Source organism: Arvicola amphibius, chromosome 11, assembly GCF_903992535.2.
Source record: "Arvicola amphibius chromosome 11, mArvAmp1.2, whole genome shotgun sequence".
Lineage (NCBI taxonomy): Eukaryota > Metazoa > Chordata > Mammalia > Rodentia > Cricetidae > Arvicola > Arvicola amphibius.
Window position 1 is genome coordinate 117,859,840 of NC_052057.2, and position 23,767 is coordinate 117,883,606.

Consider the following 23,767-nt stretch of genomic DNA (forward strand, 5'->3'; position numbering starts at 1 on the left):
TAGCTGGTATGCAACTGGAAGCTTCACACTTACTGGCTACTGTTAAAATGTTAGCAACTGCTACCCATACTACCAGAGAAGAAAAGTAATCATTAATCTCCCAGTTATAAACATTGCTATAATAACCACCAACCTGCAAGCCTTACATGCCATCTGGTGCAATCGTGATACAAATACTAGGGAAGTAACCAAACACTTTTTGATTGGAATATAAGGCCCACTCTGTGAGATGAAAGCTATACTTGATAATGAAGAACCTGAGACTAGCTAGGTCCTGGGCCCTAGAGGAAAAGTTACTGTTATTCTGATAGAGGAACACAGCAATACCTAATGATAGGCTGCTATACTCATAGATCAGAGTAGTACTCAACTCTCATCAAAGAAACTTCTGGTAGTAGTGATGATTAACACAAAGATCCACAACTGAACACTGTGCCAAGAGTCAGGGACTTTGGGGTGCTCAACCTTGAATGTGAAGTCTCGATCACACTCCTCCACTCAGTAGTCTGTTCAGAAGGGGGAGTAGGTCCAAGATAGGGTTTCTGTTGCTGTGAAGAGACACCATGACCATGGCAACACTTATCAAAGAAAACATTTAATTAGGGCTGGATTACAGTTTCAGAGGTTTAGTCCGTTACTGTCGTGGCAAGAATGGCGAGAAGCACGGTGGCATGCAGACACGGTCCTACAGCAGGAGTTGAGAATTCTACATCTCAAGCCACAAGTAACAGGAAACGAACTACGACACTGGGCATAACTTGAGAACAAGAGACTTCAAAGCTGCCCCCATAGTGACACACTTCCTCCAACAAGACCAAACCTATTCCAACAAGGCCACACCTCCTAATAGTGCCACTCCCTATGCGGGCCATTTTCTTTTAAACCACCATAGAGAGGAAAGGGTTTATTTGGCTTATGCTTCCAAACCACTGTTCACTATTGAAGGTCAGGACAGGAACTCAAACCTGGAGGCAGGAGCTGATGCAGAGGCCATGGAGGGGTGCTGCTTACTAGCTTGTTCCACACGGCTTGCTCAGCCTACTCTCTTACAGAACCTACGACCATCTACCCAGAATAGTATCACCCACAATGGACTGGGCCCTCCTTCATCAACCACTAATTAAGAACATGCCCTACAGCTGGATCTTGTAGGGGTAATTTCTCATGAGGTTCCCTCCTTTTGCCTAAGACCATCAGAAAACACAGACATTTACATTATGATTCATAACAGTCGCAAAATTACAGTTATGAAGTAGCACCAAAAATAATTTTATGGTTGAGGGGTCACCACAAGCTAAGAAAGTGTATTAAAGGATTGCAGCATTAGGAAGGTTAAGAACACTGCTGTAGCTTGGGTCAACTTGCCATAAAACTAGCCGGTACAAGGAAGAAAAGAGTCCAAGAGCCAGAGGTGGTGCACAGACCCAACGGGGTGGACGCACACATGGCCTCTCAGAGACTGTGACAGCACACACGGGACCTGCATAAACTCAAGCCAGACCAAATCCCAGTGTGGAGCAGCCAAAAGCACAAAATCCCACCCCTGGTTGGGAAGGTATTTCAAAATAACAGCTGCTGGGCAGGGGATCCGTCCTCTTCAATGGAACGACACAGAGTACATCAAGCACACACCAGCACAGGCTTCATGCTCAGGAGAAGCTGGCTAACGCAAACCATACGTACGCATCGTTTTCAGTAGCTTTGTTTTCTTAAGAGAAAGAGCATGAAGTTACATGAGGGACAGAAATTGATATGATAAAAAAAATCCTGTATGAAATTCTCAAAAATATAAAAACTTTTTAAAACATCTTTGGGAACTAAATACATATAATGATATATTACATGCTCCTTTCACCATATGAATTAGATTGCGGCCCTTGCCTATTCTCCTTAAAGAAATATGAAGATCAGAATGTTTTCAAAACCTTGGGACAAGGATTCACAAATCCTTAATTTAATCCTATCAGTTGGAGATCAAGTAGTTATTACTTCTCCTAGAATAAAGTTGCTAGACCAGCCTTTAAAAAAAAACTATCTTTTAACTCTCTCTCGCGCGCACACACTTGAACACCTGTGAAGGTCAGACGATGTTGGATCCTCCTAGACCTGGAGTTACAGGCAGGTGTCAGTCACACAAGATGACTGCTGGGAATCGAACCCAGGTCCTAGGGAAGAGCAGACTCGCTCACAGTTGAGCCTCACAGCAGCCCTAAGCGAGCCTTTTCAAGGGGCTTCTTCCTCTGTTCTGATGGAGTCAGTTCCAGGTACAATCATGAGAATGTACAAAACACCTTGTTCTCTTTTTACGTTTTATAAAATTGATGAGAAGACATCCGAAGTGGAGGTTGTTCCTCCCACCGCAGTCCTACTCCAAGCGCCCTGCCGCCCACCACTCCAGAACACCTGAACACGAGTGCACACTCACACAGCCATGCTCACATATACATAATTAAAACGAGACTCTGCATGACTGAGTAAGAAAAGACCAGTCTGAGAAAAGCGGGGAGAGCAATCAAAAAAGAACTGTCAGGACAGCTGAAAAGCGTGGGGAAAGGAAATGCTTTGGGCGTGGAGTATGTGTAAAAAAACTGTCTACAGCTTCAACCATCCCGGGGCCCCTGGGAGGATGAACGCAAAGCCACGACCACAGGTTAATCCATGGAGGCAGTCCTAGTGATTGCCTGCCAGGTCCAAGCCCAGGAAAAACCCATAGTTCTTAAGAATTTTATGATATAAGCAGCCTCAGCAGCAACAAAACCATTCAGAGAGATAGCTAGAATGTGCTAAACATTACCTTTACTAGAACTGTAGATTTAGAGAATTTCGTTTAAATAATGGCTGCACTAAAGGCCCCTGGTAAGCTACTACCTACCGTTCACTCACGCGCACCACTGCATCTTGCTCTTAGAAAATTAAAAATATTTCGAAAGAATTAAATGAAACTATTAAATCATCTGGCCCAAAACTCCAGAATTCAGAGTCTTTGCTAATTCAACTTTAGAATTGAGAAATGCAATTAGCTATGTTGACGTAGTGGCCTTATAAAATAGGGCTATGATACAAGCCAACACCAGGGAGGCTGACGTAGGAAGGAACTCAAGTTCTAAGGCTAGCCTGGGCTAATGGTGAGACTGTCAAAAAACGGACAAAACAGAGAACGACCTGTTCAGAGCATAGGAACTGATAATACGGTGGGTTTACATTCCTTTTCAAAGAAACGGTTTAAAACCTGGTGAGACAGTCTCACCGTGCATGCCACATTTAAACTGCTAATGAGAGAAAAGCGAACCCGGGAAGGGGGCCGGGAAGGTGGGAGGCTGGCCAGCCGCCTGCGGTTCCAGCCCTCCCTCCCTCTCACTCCCCTCTCCATCCCAGACTTGCCCTGGAGACTGAAGTGTCTCTAACACTTTCACTTGACGGAATCCAAAGGGCGGACTGAAGGGTTCTAAGAATTCTCCAAACCACGAGGACGGCGCTGTAACGTTGGAAGTCCGGTTTTACAGACACGGCCCTGGCGGTGTTTTCCTGCGATCCCGGCCGGGGTGAGCACGGCAAGAGCAGAGTCTACATACACTCTCCCTGCCAAAATTAGCATCACCAGTAGTCGTGGCCGAGTGGTTAAGGCGATGGACTAGAAATCCATTGGGGTCTCCCCGCGCAGGTTCGAATCCTGCCGACTACGGGAACGGAACGGAACTGTCTTTTGCCACAGACCGTAGTTTTGGTTTCACAGTTTTTTTTTTTTTTTTTTTTTTTTTTTTTTTTTAACCGATTCCCCCAGGAATAATTAAAGACATTTACAGCCGCGGAAGCAACCCGGGTCGGGACAGGGCAGGGCGGGGGTGGGGAGGGGGTGACGCCGGGTTTGGGGTCAGGCACCGCAGCGGGAGCCAAGAAGGTCGAGAGGGGCCCACAGGCTGCGCCGAAGCCGATGGGAGCGCGGCCAGGATAGGCTGCGCCCACGGAACCCACCCGCGTGGGGGAGACCCGGGCCCCGACCCACGACCCCTGCCGCCGCGAGTGCGAGCACGTCAGCCCCGCGGCGGCGCGCGTCCCGTGGCGGAGGGCGGTTTGCGCACGCGCAGGGCTTGCAGCCTGGCGGGCGGGCTCGCCGGGCTCCCGCGTTGCCGTGGAAACCACCCGCCCGCTCGCGCCCGCTCAAGATGGCGAAGGACCTGGATGCGCTCCTGGATGAAGTCGAGACCAAATTCTGCCGCCCCGACCCCCTGAGGCTGGGCCTGGGCGAGCGGCCCCCCGGCGGCGACCGGAACGGAGCCGAGGCGAAGGAGGATCCCAGGTGAACGCGGGCGGGCGGGCGGAGGTGCTGGGCCCCAAGCCGCCCGCCGCCGCCGCGCTCCCGCGGCCTGGCTGCAGGCTGCCTCCCCTCCCCGCTCGGATCCCGCACCTGGGCGAGCCCGAGGGAGCCCAGACCCCATCTGACGGCCCTCACCCAACGGGGGATCCGGCAGCGTCCCTCCCCTAAGTCTCTCTGAGGGCCATGCTGCCCCGGCCACGCAGCCTTCCCCTCCTGGCTGCGGTGCCTGGACTGAAACGTCCTGCCTCACCCCGTTACCAGGCAACCCTAGGCCAGATGTTAGGACACCACCATTCCATGTTACTGTTGTCGGATGTAAGGTCGAGGAGTTAGAGAAGATTAGACTTGATTATTAAAGAAGTGTCCATTGTAAACATCGGAATTAAATAGCCCAGTTGCCCGCCTATTGCCCATGGCACCAAGTTATGGGGCCCAGCAAATGTCTGATATCCAGGTCGAAGTTTGAGGACACTTAAGTATTTGGTGTCTCAACAAAAATAAAAAATAAACATCAGTGCATTATCCTTTCAAGTGAAGGCTTAGGATGGGCAAGAACCCTTGCTAGAGTCTTTTGGAAATTTGTCGCTTCCCTAGGACATTTGGGAAAGGCAAATACCAGGCCCAATGAACGAGCTGCTTCTGGGAGCTCATTGAGGAGAGAGAGAACAACCCCTTTGACAACAACCAAGAGGAGGTTGTCACCTTTGAGCTGGGTGAGATGTTACAAAAATAAATCCTCAAGTTAGTTTTGTTTTTTTTTTTTTTTGTAACATGAATTTAACTGTCAGACAGTTAGTGTATGTTTGTTGGGCCATCTGTTTTCAGCCAGGTTGTGTTCATGGACGACCTTGCACACTTATTTTGAGACCCCAAGTTCAAAGGAAAAAGCACTGCGTGTGCTTTGGGGTCCAAGGATAGGGGCAATTGGGAAAAAGGGGACCTAAGTTAGCAAGTTGCTTTCTGCACTAGATGGAGAAGGTCTCCTTGAGGTTTCTGTGAGATCTGCCCCTTGGTGGTTCTCTGTTCCCTGCCCTGTAATCCCCATCACATGTGCTTGTCCTGTGGTTTGGGGTGGGGCTCTTGTTTAATCATACGCATGGAATACTACTACTGAGTAACCAGAACCAGCTGTGAATTGTTGAGGTTAACGTGAAAAAATGTAAAAACACGCGAAGCATGCAGTGGCAGTCCATCAGTGCAGAGCTGGCTGGTAACACCCGAGGATCAATGGACTTGGTGTTGAGCGTGATCGAGCATGTGAGCAGCTTCCCGTCTGTGCATAAGTGCAGTATTCTTAGCCTTAGTGGGCAGAGATGGGTTAGTGGTTTCAGCTGTGTGTGGCAGGTAGCTCGTAAAGGACCAGGGGTGTGTCAGTGGTTGGAAACAGCAGTGCTAGTAGCTCTGTCTGTCTGTATGCTGGAGAAGTGGATCAGCCATAGAGGGGAAGTAACCTGGCTATCCCCTAGCAGTGTAAGCTGGGTCCCGGACACACCATTGTATTGAATGTTTTATGGTCTAGCCTTTTCAGTTGAGGTGCTTTTGGGGATATCCTTTGTCCTTGTTTGAGGGTTCTGCTGTGAAGTTCTATGTTTGTTTTGTGGGTATCTGCCTCATTCTATCCCTGAGCTTTGAAAGTAGACAGGCGGATTCCAAACTGAGGTATTGGTGGCTAGAAGAATCGTTTACAGTAGTAATACCTCTTTGCACTAAAGGAAGGGGAGGATGTGGCCACCCACAAAACACGCAGAAGCTAAGTCGCTAGAATCCCTTGCTGGGATTTCACCTTTGCCTTTTGTTGCTATTTCCCCAAATAACTTGAGATGCTCAGATTTGTCCCTCAGCCTTGCTTCCCCAGAACCCACCCATTTCTTCACTTAAGAAAAACAAGTCATTGTTGCAGAGGTCTCCGTATTTTGCAGCTGCCGTTTGTAAGAAGCGCTTTTCCCGAATACCTAATAAAACAATTTAAAAAAAAAAAAAAACAAAAAACAAAAGGAAATCTCGTGAGGCCATCTTTATAGCCTGGGTCCAGTGGTGCACACCTTTGATTCCAGAGGCAGAGGCAGGGGCAGAGGCAGACTGATCTCTGAGTTCCAGGCCATCCAGGGTTGTATAGTAAGACCCTTTCTCAAAAACAGAAAGTTAAAGACCTCATACACGGCTGTGCCATGTGCTTCTGAAAGATTAAGAAGAATTGGAACTGAGAGAGACCTGAATGTAGTGATTTAAGGTGAGAATTGCACTGTAGTCAAGAGATGTAGAGACAAAGCCAGAGATAGAACATTAGACCAGAAAGCAGTTGGAAAGACACTGCTTCAATGGGTAAAGTATATGAAGTTCAGAGAAATTAAATGACTTCAACTAGCTCAGTATCTCTAGACCAGTGATGATTTTGCAATGGCCAGATAAGTTCTTTTGATTATCTCAACTGGGAAAAGTATGCTATAAACACCTAGGAGATAGATAGGAACCTTATAAAACAGCCTGTAATGTCCAGTGGCACCCTGTCTCAACATACAGGGTTAGCTGACCCGGTATCAGTAGTTGTAAGATTGGGGCAGCCATGTGGGTTACTGGTAGTGAATCAAATGGTGGCTATAGACTGCCCCAGTTGTGAACAGGAGTGGTAGAGTTGTGCTGCTGCTGCTGCTATTTTCTTGGGAGGAAAGTCTTTAGCACACTTGGAAGGCAGAGGAAAATGCCAGTGTAGACAGAGAAAGGCATGAAGGATAAAAGTGAGAGCAGGGACAGCTAAGGAGCAGAGTCTGTAGGTAATTGTATCAACCATTTGGTACAAGGGATGCAATCCTAGTTTTCGGTTTCAAAGTAAATGCATTTCTAAAGAATTTGAACCAAAGAAATAATCTTCTAAGACAAATCATAAAATGGTCCAGTGAGCTCTGGAGTTGATCAACAGTGTCCACAACATGAAAACTGAACAGTTGTCTCATAACATGTGGTTTGTGAACTGCCCTCTGTCTGTACGGCCTTGTACACGCTGCTGGATCTCAGTGTCTTTTCCTCGCCTGAAACAGCAATGAAAGCCTTAAGACACTGGGAGTAAACATTTACTTTGGGGGGTTAGTGGCAGGAGACTGGGCAGTGCTGGCTGGACGTTAGACCCAGGACTGTGTTCGTGCTAAACAGGTACTCTACCCGTTGCTGTGCGGTGTGCTATACCCCAGCCCAGAGTTCCCTCAGATAGGTGTTTTTTTTTTTTTTTTTCTTTTTTTGGTTTTTCGAGACAGGGTTTCTCTGCAGCTTTTTTAGAGCCTGTCCTGGAACTAGCTCTTGTAGACCAGGCTGGCCTCGAACTCACAGAGATCCGCCTGCCTCTGCCTCCCGAGTGCTGGGATTAAAGGCGTGCGCCACCACCGCCCGGCTCTCAGATAGGTGTTTTGTGTGGAGCCATTTGTATTCGTAATGGCATGGTGGCTTCCCCTGAAGAGCCTGGTGCAGTTGAGGCATTCTGACATATAGCGATGGCTCTTTGGCTTTGGGGAGGGATCTCCACTTTTGGGTCATTTGCTGACATGAACTTTGACTTCTTTAGGAGAGAGTTGTTTGAGTTAAAATTGAACCCTTTGTGGTGTTAGAATTTATAACCTATATATTTTATATTCTCGAAATAAGTGCTTGACATAATTTAGAAAAGTACATTCCCATTTTTAATATAATGCATAGGCTTAAATATCTTAAGTGCATAATAGTAGGGCCCATATGTGAATTTGTGCCAATAAACTATATCTTGTTCTCAACAAACAGCTTATTCTGTGGGTTTTGGTTGAAGTCCCGAAAGTACATTTTAGTGACACAAGGTTGGCCATGTCAAGGATCCTAGTGCCTCGGACCCACAGGAATGGCACAGCCTTCCTGATGAGGTTTGTTGACAGCTGATCTTGGTTAGAGCCAGCACATACAGAAGCTGTTCAGCCACCCCCTTTTCATGCTGTCTGTAATGGGCACTGAGTTCCACATGTTGGTGGCCTGTCTCCTTCAAAGCGCACAACCCACCTGATCCCAGCCTTTCCGTGTGTAGGTCTGTCATTTCTCCATCCCCCAGTCACCTCGATCAGGTCAGTCCCAAAGCTGTGCAGGGTGTGACATATGTCCATACCTGAAAAACACCTTTGTGTTATCTCTCTAGCGGTGGTGTTTCCACTCTCTGACTTGTCTGTCCGTGAGGGTTTATTCTGTGCCTGTTTTCTTTCAGGTCAGCAGAAACATGTCAAAAAGAAGATGACCTTGACAGTCTTATTAATGAGATATTTGAGGAGCCAAACTATGACAAAAAACCTTTTGTAAGTCACGTTATAAGTATACAGTAATTCTGTCATTATTTAAGATACTTAGAATAGTCTCAAAAGTTAAGGCAGAGTAGCCATCCAGATGTAATCCTTTGAACTCTGAGAAGTACACATGAAGAAGTTATTCCACTTAAACAATTGTAGAGGGTTATATGTTAGAAACTCTGTCTCTGTTGATGTCCCAGCAAGAGTAAGAAATTGGAAAAGCTGCTCGTGGAGAGTCATCCTGCACAGGTCCAGCTGTCGCTTAGATGTCTTAAGAAGTGTCTGAGAACACATTTCTCAAAGGCCAAAGCAGTGGCTTTCAGTACAAGAACGTTTTTAGTATCTGGAATACCATGACATTAATGTTATCCCCCAAGACAGTGGATTTGACTAAATTGTAAATACTTTAATACTTTAAATGTTCATCTATTTTAGCTTTATAGAACATTCAAAAGTAACAGCCACCTGTATACTACTACTATATAACAGTGTGTGTATGTGTGTGTGTGTGTGTGTGTGTGTGTGTGTGTGTATATATATATATATATAGTGTGTGTATGTGTGTGTGTGTGTGTATATATATAGTGTGTGTGTGTGTGTGTGTGTGTGTGTGTGTGTGTGTGTGGGACTCTTCATACCCATCGTTCTGAACATGTCGGTATTTTGCTCTATTTTATTCTCTGAACTTCTTTAACTGACCCTTCCTAATTGGCATACAGTGTAGTAGGTTTCCATGTGGCTTTTTCATACAGTTTTGGTTAACCCTCCCTTCCTCTCATCCTCATCTTCTCACCCCCCAATGCCACCCTGTTTAAACCTTGCCCCTGTAATACCCGTTCTGTTTTCGTACCCCCTGTGTTCTAAGACCCCCTCCAGGCAAGCCTCCCCACACCAGCGGCCTCCTCTTCTTCTCTGGCGTCTTCAGACGTTCAACATGATTTTATTCTGCCTTCCTTCCCAGATAGAACCTCTGTTCTTTGTATGCACATATAGCTTAAATGTCTTAAGTACAGTGTAAGGTGCATATGTAAATTTGTATCAATAAACTATGTTTGTCTTAACAAACAGCTTATTTCTGTGGGCTTGGTAAGCCTGAGTGAATATGAATTTCTGTATTAGTTTGGTTTTTTGTTTGTTTTGTTTTTGCTAATATATCTGGTTTTCCAACTGGATAAAGGAGAGAGCAAGTCTATATAAAATATTTACCAGCTAAAGAAAGCAGGAATCATAATGACTTGCATCCACACATTGTCAGGAGGGCGTCTGCTGTGTCCTGGGAGTCCTGCCCTTCACCCTGGCTTCTGCACTCACTGCAGTTTGAAGCTGCCCTTGGACACAGACATAAACCCCAGGAACCAGCAGTCAGTGTTGGTGGCCAGCTTAGCGTCACACTGTGATCCTGCACTGTGCAGGGGGCGAGCATGCTGCCCGAGCGCCTGTTGAAGCTTTATGGGTGCAGCAAAATAGTTTCCTGTGTAACATCAAGTAAAAATTAAGAGAGATGGATAAGTGAAATTTTTTGCCTCTTAAACTTCCTCAGCCGCCCTGTGAAATGAAGGCATGTCTGTGCATAGTTTTAGGGGCCATGTCCCTGTCTTGCTTTCTCTTGCTGGCAGTGGTCCTAGTATGTGGTTGGTTTATGATGTCTGCTACTTCATACAGTTAACACTTAATAAATGCCTACTCACGACGGCGATGTTATCAGAACATAAGGAACTACTGTATGCTATGACCAGGTAGCTGGGCTTTTCCGTGCTCATGTTGCTTGATACCATTACACTTGATCAAAATTAATAATCCCGAAGTTGTACAGGAATTTAATTTTAGTTTAGATAAGTACCATTCAAAACCTTTAAAAATGGGCCCGGGGTTGTTCCCCCCTCTTCAGTTGAGTTTTTCCAGAATGAAGTTTTAAGCAGCTCCTTCATATGAAATCACTGCAGAGGTAGAAAGTGACGCAAAGTCTCCGTGTGCTGGGGCAGCAGAAGTTCTTAGATGGCTGTCGCTGTCGCTGTCGTTGCGAATTCCTCAGGCGCTCTCCTTTCCTCCTGCCTTTAGAAAGTATCCATCATTGTTGTGGGTATTCGAAAAAAACACCACCAAATGTTTAGTACATCATTTTAAAATACTATTGTTATAAAGTAGTTCTCTAAGCCTTTGGTCTTTTATTTTTGTTTTGTTTTTTAGCAAAAATTTAAATCTAAATCTTCAAGTAACACATCTGTCAGAGCTTCCGTTCAAGGCCTCAGTAAGAGGTAAGTGGAGACTGTTCTGGTGAATTCTCCGCTGAGTGAGCAGACGCCGTGAGGATGGGCCAGTAGATTCTGTGGCCATTTCAACAGCAGTGGCATTGAAGGAGAGAGCGCCAGCTGGCCGTGAGACAAAAGACCACTAGCAATATCTGGGGTGTGCTTAGGATCTATGGCCCACTTAGTGTAAAGGAAATTAAATAGGAGATTATTGCTATTATAAATAATTTTCTGCTGTGTTAAAAAAGTGTTAACAGTTTCTCAAAATTAATGTTCTGTTACATGCTTTAGTATTGACTTATTCCTTACATTATTGGCACTCACTTTGCTGTGACTCATTTTAACTCCTTGAGTGTTTCTGGATGCAGGTTAGAGCCTATGGAGGGTGATCCTGTAATAAATATCTCCTCCTTGAAATGGTTGGCTGGCTGCGGAGGCATATAACATGATCACTAGAACACAGACTGCAGACCGCTGGCTTCTCGTGTTTCTTTGTTGTTGTTGTTGTTGTTGTTGTTGTAATTTTGTTTTCTCCATCTGCTGAACACGTCTAGCTGCAGTCCGGTGTATCTCAGCGGAAGCGCCATTCCATGTGGGGTTGGAACACACACCTCGCCGAGGTAGGCTGCGGGAAACGCAGTGTGCGTGTGCTGGGCTGTCCTTTGGTAGAGTGTGCTCTCTTGGCACCAGTCCGCTCTACAGTGAGAGCTTTGTATTGTACCAGCCAGTCCAGGGACACTTTGGTAACTCATTTAATATTCTTGGGAAGGAACTATTCAAGGCTGACTGTGCAGGTGGCACATAATCCCAGCCTGTGGGAGGCTGGGGCTGGGAGATCACTATAAATCCAAGGCCAGGCCAGCCTGAGCCAACACAGCAAGACATATTTTTTAAAAACATCTTGTAATGTCTGGTATGTATTGTTGTCGTGATGCCTTTTTCTGAGCCCCACTTGGATCACTTGAGTCCTACCCAGGTTTTTACAGAGCAGCAGGAGCGTGTGCAGATGTGAAAGGCTGGCTCATGTAGGTAAACTGAGGCAGCTATATAGCAGATGCAGTGCCTTGCCCTCACTGATTGGGCCAGAAGACATGAGAAAGTAAAGGTCTGTGTTAACCAGAGTTCTCAAGCTTGGCTTTACATTTCTGAAACAGAAACCTGCCATTTCTTGTCTCTTCCCACCCACTTTAAGACCCTGCCCTCACGTATGGTTCTTTTTTAGGTAGAGTCAAGGTGCCACTCACTGCAAACCCCTGTCCCTTCTAGCACATTCCTTACCACTTTCACAGGGGGAGAAAACTACCTGTAAGCAAGCGTTTGCGCCGCCCACTACGTTTGACTCCGTCTTCCGCAGAGGCCCGCTCACCTGCGTTGCTCATTATCTTTTTGCCTACTTGTTCCTAAGGCACTTTTTTTCTTTTTATTCATTTTTAAGAAGAAAACTTAGGTCAAGTGATTGCATATTGAGCACACTTCTGAATAATAGAAGTGGGGCCACAAAAAGAAATGGGGAGTTGGGGTGATGCCAGCCTGGATTAGTAATCCAGGAAGGAGTAGCCATAGGACCAAAGTGAAGTTGGGAACCTGGGAAGCTGAATGCTGCCTGCTGTCTAAAGAACTGAAAGCAGTTAGTCATCATGTACTGAGACCTGTCCCAGCAGAGACCTTAGAGGAAGCTATGGCCTTGCTGTCTGCCTTGATCTACCTGTTAGCTCAGTTGTGCTCACTCATTTCAGAGCTGTGTCACCTGCAGGCGACTTTTGTCACGTTGCCAGGAACTACAGCGGCAATTTCTGCTCTCACCCACTCCAGCTTCTCAAAGCTCAAACACATCCAGCCTTCAAGATGGCAGAGCCGAAATGCCTGTCTCCTGTCAGGTGGCAGCCGAGTTGACACCTGTGCCTCTCTCACTCTAAGCTCACTATGGTGCTTGGTCTTCCTCTTTTCTCTAGTTTCTTCCCTGAATAAACCCTGAGGCAGGTGCTGTTTGTACTCGAATTCTCCTGCCTCCCAGAATCTTAGCATCTGTCCTGTCTGGGAGGGCGCGCCTTCCTAACACACATCCCCTCTCATCTCAGGTGCTCTGTTCACATTAGTTATTCAGATTCATTTTTTTACTCCATTTTAATGTCTTTCTTGTTTGTTTCTTCTTCTAAATGCTTTGAATGTACACCCAAGCCCTGCCCTAGTTGACCAAAGTGAAGTAACCAGTAGAGAAGCAGGGAAAGGCGAGGCTTTGCACAGAGCCTGAAAGGGAAGGGCGGGCTCTGGGGGCAGCATGCCCATCGCTCGGACCAGCCCACCCCGTCCCTTAAGGAGTGTATCTTCTAAAGCCTCGCTCAGTATCCTTGCCTTTAAAAAGCAAACACACTCTTTGCAGATATCGTGAGACCTTTCACAGCACCAAGGAAAGAAGTCACAGGCTGCCAGATGATGTGGAATTTGGGAAATAAAGCAGAAGAGGGTCCAGAAGAGGGGTCACTGGGGCTGAGTTCTCCACAGTGTAGGGAAAGAAAAAGGAGCTAGCTGTGACCTGGGCTGAGTTCTCCACAGTGTAGGAAAGAGAAAGGAGCTAGCTGTGACCTGGGCTGAGTTCTCCACAGTGTGGGGGAAGAGAAGGGAGCTAGCTGTGACCTGGGCTGAGTTCTCCACAGTGTGCGGGAAGAGAAGGGAGCTAGCTGTGACCTGGGCTGAGTTCTCCACAGTGTGCGGGAAGAGAAGGGAGCTAGCTGTAACCTGGGCTGAGTTCTCCACAGTGTAGGGGAAGAGAAGGGAGCTAGCTGTAACCTGGGCTGAGTTCTCCACAGTGTAGGGGAAGAGAAGGGAGCTAGCTGTGACCTGGGCGTGACTGACTGTAGGGAAAGGAAGTCAGATTTCAGATTCTTGTGTCAGATTCCATTATGTGAAAAGGGAGGCTCTTAGCTGCTTCCACTGTTAGAGCTGATGTGAAGTGTCTTGTAGCCCAGGCTATCCTCAAGCTCACCATACAGACAAGAATTAGAACTCCTGATTCTCCTGCCTCTACCCCTCAAGTGCTGATCACAGGCATGTGACGCCATACCTAGCCAGCCAATATTACTTTGAAACAGTCCCAAGTATCAAGCCTTTCTAGCCCTCTGTGTGGATCGGATTGGATTTAACTAAGAACTATTCTGGACATTCCCACTATAAACATCCATAAAATGGTCAGTTCTGCATAGCAGTTGGATAAACATAGAAATACCTCCTTAGCATATATAGTCCCTCCATATTTTATGGGAAAATACTTAATTTATTCTTTATTGGAATCATAATTTTGTATTATTTTATACTAACAGATATTTGACTTACAATGGCTCCAAAGTGGCTAACACATTCAGTTCATTAGCCATATTTTAATTTTTAAATTTTTAATAATTTTTGTCTTTTCCCAGTATGTAGTGTGATTCTCTCTGGGTGCTGGGTAGGGACAGTGAACCACTCAGTCACAAGGTTAGCAACCAGTAAGCCTACTTTGTATTGTGATGTATGATAGTTACGTATGCTACATGCCATTTTCACTTAGGAGGGGTTTGTGGGAACATGACCTTATCATAAAGTGAGTAGTCACGTGTGTGTGTGTGTGTGTGTGTGTGTGTGTGTGTACAGTTTTCATGTTCAGGGCATAAAGGGAGTCAGCTGTGCTGTGCTGGTTTGTTTCACTCGTCGGATTGGATTCCTGCACTGCGCTCCAGTGTGGGGCTAAAGCCGACTGTGAGCGGAGCAGGACACTGAAGTCTTCGCCCAGCGGGTGAGAAGGATGTGGAGTGTGGTGGGCAAGTGGTCTAGATAAGACTGGGCATCCTTTCCTTTCCTTTTGGTTTCGGTGTTTTGTTTTGTTTTGTTTTGACTGGGGGGTGGCTAGTTTTGGTTTTTGATTGGGGGGGGTTGTTTGTTTATGGTTTTTTGAGACAGGGTTTCTCTGTGTAGCCCTGGCTGTCCTGGAACTCACTCTGTAGACCAGGCTGGCCTCCAGCTCACAGAGATCCACCTGCCTGTGCCTCCTCACTGCTGAGATTAAAGGTGTGCACTGCCATCACCCAGCTGAGGCACCCTTTTCAAGCCTTATTTGTAGGTTAATGTATTTGTAAACTCCTTGCAAGGCTGTGTTGTCCCGTTCCCCCCCCCCCCCCCCCGCACTGTTAGGATCACAGAGTGCATTCGTCACAGCAGCAGGATAACTTCTTAGCTGCACATTGGCTTTAGTTTTCTCATAGGACAGTGTTTGTAAGAAAATATAGTAGTGTGAATAGATTTGATAAACCAATAAATTTTAAATTTAAAACTATATTAAACATAATGGTTGAGGTTTTACACATAAAATGTCATGAAAATCTAAATTATGGTTCCCACAATAGCAATAATTCAGCCAAATTGAACATATGTATTAAGGCATTAAAGTTAACACTCTGTTGTGAGCATGTAATAAACTACATCTGCATAAGAACACAGTTACGGGAGCCATGGGGACCATCATTCAAGTCTTAGAATGCAGCTGGGTTGAAATGCACAGGAACTGCACAGCCTCAGCAACCACCAACAGTGTAGAAGGAGTGCCTGTGAAACATTGTAACTGTTTGGTTGTGATTGATGCTCTCAGAAATATTCATCCTCAAGGAAACTTTGAGACCAAGTTTTCCAGTGTTACTCAGTTTAGAAGTTACATATCTAAAGTAGTCCAGGCTGGCCGTGAACTCACCGTTAGCCAATGATGATCTCCGCCTCCATCTTAAAAGTACTGGGGTTACAGGCGTGTGCTACCTTCCTAGCCTGTATTTTAATTTCAAAGTAAAAAGTCTAATAATTGGTTTGTTTTATTTGTTACAGAAATATTACTGAAAAAAGTATATTAGTAAAATATATTGAAACAACACACTATCGAAATATAAATTGGAATATAAAAAGAAAAATTGAGTCACAAGGAAATTCCTTGGCTATTCCCTTGTGCTCAGAGCCAGTGTCTGCACTGCTCTCTCTCACACGGGAATTATCTTGCTTGGTTTCACTTGGTTGTCACTTGTAAGTACTTAGTATGTAGGAGTGAACCAGTGATGGCAGCTCTGTGTGCTCACTGCTCATGCATGCTTGCTCTCTCTCCCCTCTCTCTGTCCCTCTCTCTTCCCCTCTCTCCCCCCTCTCTATCTCTTCTCTCTCTTCCTCCCTCCCTCTTCCCTCTTCTCTCCTCTCCCTGCGTGTGTCTTAACAACTCATCAACTTTTAGTTTTTATTAAATGTATCCATTGATTTTGTTTATTAAATATTTCAAATAATGGCTGTTTCTGTTGCTGCAGCAACAATTCATAATTCTTTTTAAACTTACTATATGTTATCACTTTCCTTATAGTTAGCATGTCTGCACATAATGCTGCGACATGGTACCTCCAGAAGACTTGCTTGTCACTTGGGCCTCTCTGTCTGCTCCTGCTGTCCAGCATACTCATAACCTTGCTCTTCATTGCATCTTTGCCGTCAGTATACAAGCATGATCCTTTTCTCCCTCAAATAACTCACAGTAGTTCTTAAAGAAAGTGTTCAAATTTGCCTTGTGAATGAGGCCAGTCCAGGCTGCCTGTTCAGAATCCCACCCGTCTCCTCCCAGGACTCCTGACTGCACTGCCCTGCTCTGTTGAGAGCCCCTTTCGTCTCCTAACAAACTAATAACTTATTCACAGTGAGTGCTGCTTAGTTTACCTCTCACTGGACTCTAAGACAAGCAGACCAGTGATGGCTCCAGAAATGGTGGTTTCTTGAGGAAGGTGTGGCAATTATATTCTTTGATCTGCCAATCTGGCACTGTATGTCTATACAATATTCATTTGTCTATGTATTGTATAAAATCTTTATAAGCTAGATGTGAAAAATAACCTGGAAGCTTTTTACTTAATTTTTTTGAGACAGGGTCTTGCTGTGTAGTATAACCCTGGCTGGCTTAGAAATCACTATATAAAGATGGGCTGGCTTTGAACTCACAGTACCGGATATCTCCCAAGTGCTGGGATTAAAGGAAGGTGCCACCATATCCAGCCAGAAAGCTGAAACACATAAGCAGTCCTTTAGTACAAACAATTGCAATCATTAATCCAGATATTTCTGTTGCTTATTCAGTTATCTGGAGTTATTCTGTTGCTTATTCAGTTATCTAACACTGTATTTTCCTATTTAAACACAGCTCATCTTTAATGCATCTTTCTTTCTCTCTGACCAGAGCATGTGACCAGCTGCGTTGTATAGCCTGTGATTTCCGGATAATGAGCTACAATGACTATATGTGGGACAAATCATGTGATTACCTGTTCTTCAGGTATGTTTCTGAAGAATTTCACCCTGTGTCTTAGCATCTGTATTGCTGCCAAGAGACACCATGACCACAGCAACTCTTATAAGGAAGACATTTAATTGAAGGGACTCACAGTATCAGAGGCTTAGTCCCTTATCATCATGCTGGGAGCATGGTAGCATATAAGCAGGCATGGTGCTGGAGAATTAGCTGAGAGTCCTACATCTTGTAGACAACAGGAAGTTGAGCTGACAGTCATACTGAGGGAAGCTTGAGCTAAGAGACCTCACAGCCTGCCCCACAGTGACACACTTCCTCCAACAAGGCCACACCTATTGGTGCCACTCCCTTTGGGGGCCATTTTCTCTCAAACCACCACATCTTGAAAATGTACCAAGGGCTTTTTGTGTCTCATTTTGTTGTGTTGTTGGTCTGCTTGTCCAGTCATGTGGGCCCTAGCTCGCCTCCTTCCACTCTGTTTGCTGTCAGCCTAAATAAGGGTGTGTTCTGAATGAGCTCACAGAACTGCCTCCCTGATTCTTGTGCCCACAACCTTTGCATGCTCCACACCAGGGCAGAGCTCTGAGAAGGCCATTGTTCGGTTGCTTTGGGTTGGGTTCTGCTATTCAGTGTCTGCTGGTTAATCTAACAAGTGTCTGATTCTCATAAGTTATGAACATGAATTGTTATAAGACTTAGGATAGTAAGGTGTGTGTGACATCAAAGCAGTAGCGAGCACAGGCACAAAATGACCTTGTAAGTGACTGACTTGGGACATGAGAATGTGTGGTGTCTCACTCTTCCAGACTGGCAGCCATGGGTACTCTCTGGAAACTGAGGCAGAACTACAGTGAGTTCAAGATCAGACTTTGTCACAAGAAAATAGACACCAGTCACTTTACTCCAGATTTTTGTTAGTCTCATTTTAACATATAATTTACTTAAAGTAGTGATTACTAGGATTATTATACTAAATTATTAAAACTAATAATAATAATAATAATAATAAACAACTAGCTTGTTACATAAATCAGTGAAAAATACAACCTGAGCCCTCAAGAAACTTCAGAGTATGATGTATGTTTAGAAGACAAGAGAATGAAACAACTAGAGAGTCTGTTATCTCAGCCAAGGCGCCAGCCACTGATGCGTCTGTGTCCTGTACTCCTTAGCGTTTCTTACTAACAGGCATTCTCTGGCTCCTTGTCAGGATGCTCTTAGGAACCCGGCTCAGGAGGTGACGAGCACCCACTTCCTGCTCTGAGAGGGAGATGGGCAGAGAACATGGCTCTTAAGGGTGACAGTGGAGCTGGAGGACAGGATGGTGGGTGCGCTTCACCTGCAGCATCCAGAGAGACTGTGAGCACAGCTGTGGCCGTGGCACTCGGGCTGTTTTTTAAAGAGGTGAATCACATGGCATGGTGGGAGTCAGAGAAGTCTGAACAAGAGCAGAGATGGCAAGGGCTGGCGCAGTGTGGAGGTCAGCAATAGTAAGGAGTTCAACTCACAGCTGGACACTTCATGTGGAGAGGCCTGTGCAGACGTCAGTTTGTTTTGTGTGCTGAGACAGGGCTTTGCAGTGTAGCCATAGTTGGCCAGGAACTCCCTTAGCAGACCAAGGTGTTGAACTTGTGGCATTTTCCTGCCTGTTTCCTTGGTGATCGGTTTATAGGATATAAGGGTTTATATCCCTTAGCTTTTAAGGGATAATGGACTACTATGTAGGGAAAGCAGGCCAGTAGAGAATCATCAGGATTGATGAAGAGATGGTACAGTAACGCATGAGTTAAATTTTGTGGATCACAGCAGTGAGAACGGCAGAACAGAGCAGATGTACCAGAGAGACATCGCTGACAGCATCTTAGGACAAGTGCCTTAGTTCACAGATAGAAGGGGCTCAACACTGGATTACAGATACTGTTGAAACTGTCTCTGAAGCTCTGGGAGGAATTTCAGCTGAACCCATGGGATTGACTGTGGGTACCCAAGAGGGCAGCTTGAAAGAAGCCAGTGCAGAGTAAAGGGTTGTTCTATTTAGATGTTTTAAAGCTTATGTGGTAACAGGAAGGATGTATATTAAGGACCAAGCAATGGGGTCTTGAATATTGATAGAAAAGGAGTTTGTGTAGGAAGAGGAGGACCACCTCCACTGTGTCAGAGACAGGCAGTAAGACACTTGGTGTGGTCGTGAGTGCTTACCAGGAAAACGAAGGTGCGCTTCTGCTGTCCCAGTTTTAGAATAGGGCTGTGGTCTTATGAGATAAGGGCAGTGGAGAGTAAATGAAACACAAGGAAGATGGGCATTGATCCCCTGGGGGAAGCAAGGTGCTTAGTGGGTAGGGGGTTTCAGAGTCGTCAGGTGTTCACAGAGCACTGCAGGCTCCTGTGTTCATGGTACAGGGGCATGCCTGTTGCAGTGTTGCTGCACAGCTGCTCCTGTGTTCATGGTGCAGGGGCATGCCTGTTGCAGTGCTGCTGCACAGCTGCTCCTGTGTTCATGGTGCAGGGGCATGCCTGTTGCAGTGCTGCTGCACAGCTGCTCCTGTGTTCATGGTGCAGGGGCATGCCTGTTGCAGTGCTGCTGCACAGCTGCTCCTGTGTTCATGGTGCAGGGGCATGCCTGTTGCAGTGCTGCTGCACAGCTGCTCCTGTGTTCATGGTGCAGGGGCATGCCTGTTGCAGTGCTGCTGCACAGCTGCTCCTGTGTTCATGGTGCAGGGGCATGCCTGTTGCAGTGCTGCTGCACAGCTGCTCCTGTGTTCATGGTGCAGGGGCATGCCTGTTGCAGTGCTGCTGCACAGCTGCTTTGTTGTCATTTCACCAGTCAGGGAAGCAAGCATGTGCTAGCTTTCACAAGCTGTAGCACTTTGTAAGGAAAATATAAACTGATTTACTGGCATTCTGATGCTGTAGCTTAATAAAAAAAAAAAAACCTTGTATTCTTCTGTTAAAACATGCATTCTCAGGCTGGAGCAATTGCTCAGAGGTTAAGAGCATTGCCTGCTCTTCCAAAGGTCCTGAGTTCAACTCCCAGCAACCACTGGTGGCTCACAACCATCTGTAGTGGGGTCTGGTGCCCTCTACATATAGACAGGATATTGTATACATAATAAATAAATATTTTTTTAAAAAATACATTCTCCTTAAAGGAAAATAATGCATAATTTATTTTCTAAACTTTTCAGATAAGTGCTTCTTTGAAAGTACGTGATAGATACTGAGTCCCCTGGTGTCCATGGTTCTTATCCCTAAAATCTCTAAGCAATCAGTCAGATATCAGATGCTTAAGTTTAGCAAAATCTCATGAATACTGAATAAAGATGTATTAGCTCATTTCGTTGACTTAGTTTTACTGGGCTTGTTTTTCATTCTCATAAAACCATACTATTCTGTTATGCCCTCGTTCTTCATAGCCCTAGCTAGGTTACTGCTGGTAGAAGTTTCACTTTACTAAGCTCAGACACTTGGCCCTGAAAGTCTCTAGGGTTTTCTTAGGGTCTCACACTGCAGTGGTGAATGTGGTACACACTGACCACCAGAGGGCAGTGTGGAGACTGCCTTCTGCAGCGATGCCAGGCAGTGACAATCTCGGCCATCATGCATCGTTAGCGTGTGCTCTGCATTTCATCTTTTCTCTTGAGGTTTTCCTAATATTTTATTTTTAGCTTGTCCAGTTTTATTTTCCAATAATTTATGTTCGTAAACATAATGCATAAAGATCATAATTGATTTTTTAATAACTAAACTTACAGTAACTTCCATATTCTTATAATACAATCAAAGCCAATGGTTATCATTTTAATAACTGTCTCCAGTTACTTTTTGCATTATTCACACTTCAGGATAGGTACTTTGTGCTGATAAAATAAATAAGCAGGTGATTTAAACAAGTGAAAGAAATGAGCTCAGCATAGAGAAGGGCTTGTTCCTCTCGTGATAGAAGTGTGCTGTAATGGAAGCCAGCAGCCCGCCTTTCCTGCCACTGCCTCTGTGGCACAGGGCAGGGGTTGAGGTAGGAGTGAGCCTCCACATGTCCATTCCGTTCCCATCCGTGTTGTCTGAGTAGTGACATTGGTGATCCTTCAGAACAGTCGCATCTAGAAGATTGCCATTAGCAGTCCTGCGGCCCGAGAGAGAGTCATATCAGACCACCTCGCATGACTCGCTGTGCTCAAGCCTGCCTGTTTTGCCATAGGAACAACATGCCGGAATTCCACAAACTGAAAGCAAAGTTGGTCCAGAAGAAAGGAGCCCGGGCATATGCTTGCCAGTGTAGCTGGAGGACTATTGAGGAGCTGACAGACCTGCAGACAGAGCACCAGCTCCGCTGGGTTTGTGGTAAACACTGAGGGCGCAGACCATCCACCTTCTGACAACGCCATTTCTGAGAGCACGCTCCGCTCACTGGAAGATAATGTCCCGGGACACCATGACATTACTCCTTTTGGCTCGGGAGTTTTACTTAGTAGGTTAAAAATATCTGAATTTACTAGCCTATCTCCTGTTAGAGATTTAAATTGTGGCGATTTGTGCAAATTTACAGCCTTTCCGTAGCAGCTGCAGCAGTGGCTGCTCATGCTCTCTAGCACATTCTCGTGTGTCATTGCTGACAAGCACCCGCTGGCCAGGGCAGAGAGGTCACTGTCGCACGTACCCACGGTTCCTGCTCTGATCCGTACTTACCAGAGACCATGAGTTCAACCTGAGAGACGCAGATGGTCACTGATGCACTGGAGGGTTGTCGAGGGTGCGGTGCGGTGCGGTGTGAACCCTCCCCACCCCCCACCCCCGTACATGTGCCTCATGGTCTCTCTCAGTTCAGTATTATGCACAATAGTGACAGTAATAGTAATAGTAACGTCTCCATTGTAGCATAGTCCTCTCCTGTACTCATTGAAATATCAAGTTAGTTTTATATTAATAAATATCTATTTATATATAAAAGATTTCGGTGTATCTAAAATGACTAAAGTCCTTCAAATAAGTAGGACTGTTGTTGGGTTTTTCAATTAAACTTCATAATTCCATCAAATAAACAGCAACCTTTTCAGGCAACCTGTGGACTTTTTATACATTTATTTATTTATTATATATACAATATTCTGTCTGTGTGTATGTCTGCAGGCCAGAAGAGGGCGCCAGACCTCATTACAGATGGTTGTGAACCACCATGTGGTTGCCGGGAATTGAACTCAGGACCTTTGGAAGAGCAGGCAATGCTCTTAACCACTGAGCCATCTCTCTAGCCCCCAACCTGTGGACTTTTCTAGTACGATTGGGTTGATACATCATTATTGAAGCATAGCTAACCAGTGGTAGCCTGTTGGGCTCCTGCCTGGCCGCACTAAGAGGAGAGGAACTGTATCATCGCAACATGTTCAAGAAATGCAGTATCTCTGCTTTGCTTCCCAGCCCCAAAGACATTTCAGGGCCTTTCCAGTCTGCCAAAATTCTACTGTGTGCCTGCTTCCCGTGTGTCTGTTATCTGGTGTAAGTGTGTAACACAGGGCACTCTGAAAGGATGTAAACTGTAGCACAGATCTGAGCTGCTTAGTTTTACGTTAGCTTTGTTCCAGCCACCTAGCACCATCTACGCTAAAAGCCTGTGCCCAGGCTGGGGTCTGGCTCGGTAGAGCACTGGCAAAGCGTGTGCAAGGTCCTAAGTCGTTCCCAGCAGTACAAAACGAGAGAAAGAAAGAAAAGCAAGCTTTTCCTCACCGTAACACACTTATGTACTTGTAAATAACTCTAGTTGCAACAAAAGAAATTTCAAAGTGGCTGATGCCCACATTTTTGTATCAAGATATATTTACAAGTTTTATCTTTAAATAAATCTTTTTATTCCTCAAAATTATATCTCTGTAATAAACATGGAAATTTTGATTGACAGCATATTTCCCCCCACCATGCACTATGTACTCAGACTCGTGAAGGTTGAGCACACAGTGTAAGCCCAGCACCTGAGAGACTGAGGCAAGAGGGTTGTGGGCTACAGAGTAGGACACTGCTGCCCACCCCCACCCCCACCCCACCCCCCACCCCCACCCCCAACCCCAACCCCAACCCACCCCTAACCCCACCCCCACCCCCAACCCCACCCCCACCCCCACCCCACCCCCAACCCCGTGTGTCAAAATAAAAACAAAAGCAAAAAGTGAGAGAAAGAGAAAGCCTGCCAGCTGAGCTGCTTAGCTGTAATGCTGGGGATTTCTTTTTATTTCCGTGTGTACATTTACCAAGACAAGGACTTGAACATGTTTTTTAGAGCTGGGCATGGCTCAAGGCTTTATCCCAGCACTCAGAAGGTAGAGGCAGGCGGATCTCTGAGTTCAAGGCCAGCCTGGTCTACAGAGTGAGAAGAGAGGGTGGTATCTTTAGTCTGTTTTGCCTCTAAAAGGACAAACTTTTCCTTTTTCATTTTCCTTGCATTCCATTATAAATATCTAGAGAATTGAACACGCCCCCCACCCTGTACCGTCATAGTGACAGTTCTCCAGTGTCAGAAGGGCACGTGGGTGTTCATCTTTTCACTCCAGCTTTATAAGATCTTGACACATTTGTCCTGCGAGCTTAAAGCTACATGCATATTTCAATTGTAATCTTAAAATGAAAAGCC

The 23,767-nt window shown here is 45.7% G+C and overlaps 1 protein-coding gene and 1 non-coding gene across 3 annotated transcripts; both read left to right on the top strand.

The window, feature by feature from the left end:
* The first annotated feature begins 3,600 nt into the window (after window positions 1–3,600).
* Trnas-aga lies at window positions 3,601–3,682 on the top strand. Its single transcript has one exon. It is a non-coding gene; the product is annotated as a tRNA-Ser (tRNA).
* Window positions 3,683–4,130: 448 nt separating this feature from the next.
* Cfap418 (cilia and flagella associated protein 418) lies at window positions 4,131–22,206 on the top strand. Of its 2 annotated transcripts, XM_038348410.1 has the most exons (6): window positions 4,132–4,297; window positions 8,529–8,616; window positions 10,795–10,862; window positions 11,411–11,476; window positions 17,080–17,175; window positions 21,347–22,206. In XM_038348410.1, the coding sequence occupies exons 1-6, from the start codon at window positions 4,164–4,166 to the stop codon at window positions 21,498–21,500; spliced, it is 606 nt and encodes a 201-aa protein (XP_038204338.1). In that variant the 5' UTR covers window positions 4,132–4,163; the 3' UTR covers window positions 21,501–22,206. The 2 variants fall into 2 exon arrangements, with proteins under 2 accessions (XP_038204339.1, XP_038204338.1); XM_038348411.1 differs by lacking the exon at window positions 17,080–17,175 and having other exon boundaries at window positions 4,131–4,297.
* The last annotated feature ends 1,561 nt before the right edge of the window (window positions 22,207–23,767 follow it).